Source organism: Acanthisitta chloris, unplaced genomic scaffold (genome assembly GCF_000695815.1).
Source record: "Acanthisitta chloris isolate BGI_N310 unplaced genomic scaffold, ASM69581v1 scaffold23814, whole genome shotgun sequence".
Lineage (NCBI taxonomy): Eukaryota > Metazoa > Chordata > Aves > Passeriformes > Acanthisittidae > Acanthisitta > Acanthisitta chloris.
In genome coordinates, this window is record NW_008670179.1 from 11,475 (window position 1) to 15,026 (window position 3,552).

Below are 3,552 nucleotides of genomic sequence, written 5' to 3' on the forward strand. Positions count from 1 at the left end.
TTTGTTTTACTTTTGGGAGGAGGTGTCATTTTTGTGTAAGGTAGAAAAAGCAGTTGATGTCAAGGTGTTAGAAAGATAAATTACTTGTTGGTAGAATTGCCTTGTTAAAATTTAGGGCTTAATGCTTCAGTGATCTCAGACCTAGGGGGAGGTGAACAAAGCTTGGGGAAAAGGATGTACTACTGATAGTGGACCCAAAGAATGCAGAACTTACAGGCCACAGGGACTTTTGCAGAACTCCCAAGATAAGGAAGAAACTAACAAAGCCAACTCAGCAACTGTGCTGGATCAGCTCTGACTGGGTGATCCCAGCACGGGGAGATCACAACCACTGACCCACCGAGCTCCAGCTCCCAGAAACCCACCGACCCCAGAGAGAAGGGCTGAGCATGTGGACTGATCAGCATAAGAACTGAGGGAGTCATTAACCAATAGAAGGCAGAATGCTAATGTAACTATGTAACATGTAGCCAATGAACATTAATACCCCTGTTTGCTAAATATGAGCAGTCCTGATAGTCACTGTGCTGCTTTGTGGATTTGCCACCCCACACCCCTTTGTGTGCAGGACTGTAAATAAATCACACACCTCAGCTCTGTGGGGATTGGCCTCCTGCACACCAGGTGAAAGAACCCACTTTAGGACAGCAAAGTCGGGCTGGGAACCTTGCACACAGTTTCCTGAAGCATGTGAGTACCAAGGTAGCTAAGTTGTGTATGTCTAGGTGCTGGTACTCCCATGCAGTGCAGTGGTGTCCCAAGATGTGGTGGGAACAGTGGGGAGGATGGTTGAGCTGAGGGTGTCTGTTGTCTCGCAGCACAAGACACTCCATATACCCAGCAACAAGCTTTGAAAGTAATTCTGTATTGTTGTGAGCATTTGTATTTAACATAATTTTTTCTTTTCATCCCCCTCATCAATGCAGTTTCTCTTCTTTTATTCATACTAGTGCTATGAGTAATTGTAGGCTCTGTATTACTATCATAGCATCATAGAATTAATATTCCAAGTACAGGTTGCCCTTCCCAGATAGTACTGAGTGAGAAGACTTGAATGTACCCAGAGGGATCCTATGAGCAGCAACAGAAGGAAGTGTGGCTCTTGGAGCTCTGATGGCCCTTAGGAGGAAGAGAAACAGGGAGGTACTCAGTCAGCATTGCTGCCATGAGAGATTGCTCCAGAAAGAAAGTGGCAGAGTGTGGGAAGTGGGTAGGCAGGGAGGAGAAGAGGAAGTCTGCACTGAAATCACAGTTGTTTCTCCCCACTTTGGGAAAGGGCAGTGGTCAGCTTTCTTATACTCTGCAATGAGACAACAATTGGTGGAGGAAAGTTGCATTAATAAACTCATTAAAAGTTTGCTAAGCAGCAAAATTGGCAACCTTAGACTTATCTGAGAGTTGTCAAAGCTTTGAGTTGGATATACTTGTTTATGTTTCTTTTTCTTTCAATATGCTTTTTATTTCAAATCACAGCAGAGATAGATAGTATTTTTAAATACTTGAGCTTCACCACAAACCAGGCTCATGTTGGTTAGCAACTACCATGTAGCCTATTTTTGATCGTATGTTTGATTTTTCAGGTGAACAAGAGGGATCAGAAATAGTGTTCTTGGAGAATTTGGAGACTACCAGATAGGTTAGTATACTAATAACGTTGCCCCACATCCCTGTTTTAGCATGTTTAATTTATAGGAAGAATTGGTGTTGGGAAATAGTGTAAGAAGTACCCTCTGAAAAGGAAGTGGGAAGTGGACAACAACAATGAAATTCAGATTAACATTTGATACTGTCAGCAACAAGTATCAGCCAATAAATTTTATGCTGGTAAAAGTCCATTTTAATCTAGTTATTTTACTGTTTTTGAACTGAGCCTAATTATTTGTCACTTGCCCTTAATAAATAAAAGTCTCTGGTTATAATTTTCTCTCTGTTATGTTTTAGATACAATGTCTGCACCGAGTGGTAACCCTGTCCCATCTGCACCTCCTTCTTATGAGGAAACTGTAGGAATCAACATGAACTATCCTCACCCCTATCCTGTCCCTGACCCTGGACCTAAGCCAGATGGGAAGGGAATGAACCCTCCCCCATACATGGGACAGCCTCCACCAGCCACTAACCCTGGTAAGCCTCAAAAACTCTTCTGTGCCTCATGTAAAGGAGGTGCCAAGTGGCTGTGCAATAGGTGCTGTGCAGAAAATAAGACATCATGGTTCACAGGTGTCCACCACCTTCCAAAAACACTTTGGAAGGGAGTAAGGTGAATCAGTTCTCATGAAGCCTTCAGTGTGCACTAATATCAGTAACATCATTTGGCTTCCTGCAGTTTTTAATGCAGTATTATCCTTAAAATGGTGTGTTTCTGCACTAGGAAATGCCATGGTGATTGCCCTTGGTCATTGTGTATTTCAGTGCACTGAGCCCAAGTCTCCAAGTTATAGCTGCTTCTAGCTCAGAGGAAGTTATTACTATTCTGTTTTCCTTATTTACCCCTTGAGTAACCAGCATGTTTCTCTGCCCAGTTACAGTTCAGACAGTGTATGTGCAGCAGCCAGTGGTGTTTTATGACCGTCCCATTCAGATGTGCTGCCCTTCCTGCAACCAGATGATAGTGACTCGTCTCTCCTACGACGCAGGAGCTCTGACCTGGCTCTCATGTGGTGGCCTCTGCCTGGTGGGGTAGGTTCATTCAGTTTTCACTGTTTTACTTACCTGACACTTCATAGCTCTAAAGAGTAACAGAGCTCTCAGCTTTGCTCTCTCACTCTGTCTGGGGCCTGAGCCTTTGTGGTTTGAACAGCTTCCATCTGCATTTAGGTGCTCTAGGACCTCAGAGCAGCTCTGGAACACTGGAGCAATGGACTTCACAGCCAAGTGTGTTCTTCCTAAAGCTTCATAGCACCAGTTTTTCTGATGGCTTTTGAAGGAAATGGGTTGTACCTTCCTGTGTATGTAACAAGTGGAAAAACAGTGTTTTTTCTCTTTTCTTTGCAGGTGTATAGCAGGCTGCTGCTTAATTCCCTTCTGCATCGATGCCCTAAAGGATGTAGATCACACCTGTCCGAACTGCAATGCTCTTCTTGGCTCTTACAAACGTTTATAGGCAGTGTTTAAACATGGATAATTGATTGATGAAGTTGGTTAGCACCTCTGCAATCCCTCTCTGAAGCTTCATGGAGACTTCTTGTTTCTGTGCATCCTGTTACTGGAAACCAATCAAAAGTAATGTTTATTGCTAGATCATTTGAATACGAATTTGCTTGAGGGGATTTTCACTTAGGTCTGTAAAAAGAATAAGTAATCTGTATGGGCCACTCAGTCCAGCACCAGTTGGTAGCAGTGGAATGTTCCCCTTTCTGCTTTATGCAAAACAGGCTGGTGATGTTCTTCGGTTGCTCTGGTCTCAGTCGTGTTGCACGTTGTGCTTCTTACAGTCTCAGCATGGACTGATGTTTGTGGAGAATTGTTTGGGCTCATACTTGGTGGTGATGCTTTGGCACAGCGCTGTTTACAAACTGGCAGGGAGTTGCCTCAGAGATGGGTGCCCCTCTT

General features: G+C 43.8%; 1 protein-coding gene across 1 annotated transcript; it reads left to right on the forward strand.

The window, feature by feature from the left end:
• The first annotated feature begins 1,946 nt into the window (after nucleotides 1–1,946).
• On the forward strand, nucleotides 1,947–3,103 carry LITAF (lipopolysaccharide-induced TNF factor). Its single transcript, XM_009073595.1, has 3 exons — nucleotides 1,947–2,124; nucleotides 2,523–2,679; nucleotides 2,995–3,103. The coding sequence occupies exons 1-3, from the start codon at nucleotides 1,947–1,949 to the stop codon at nucleotides 3,101–3,103; spliced, it is 444 nt and encodes a 147-aa protein (XP_009071843.1).
• Nucleotides 3,104–3,552: the final 449 nt, after the last annotated feature.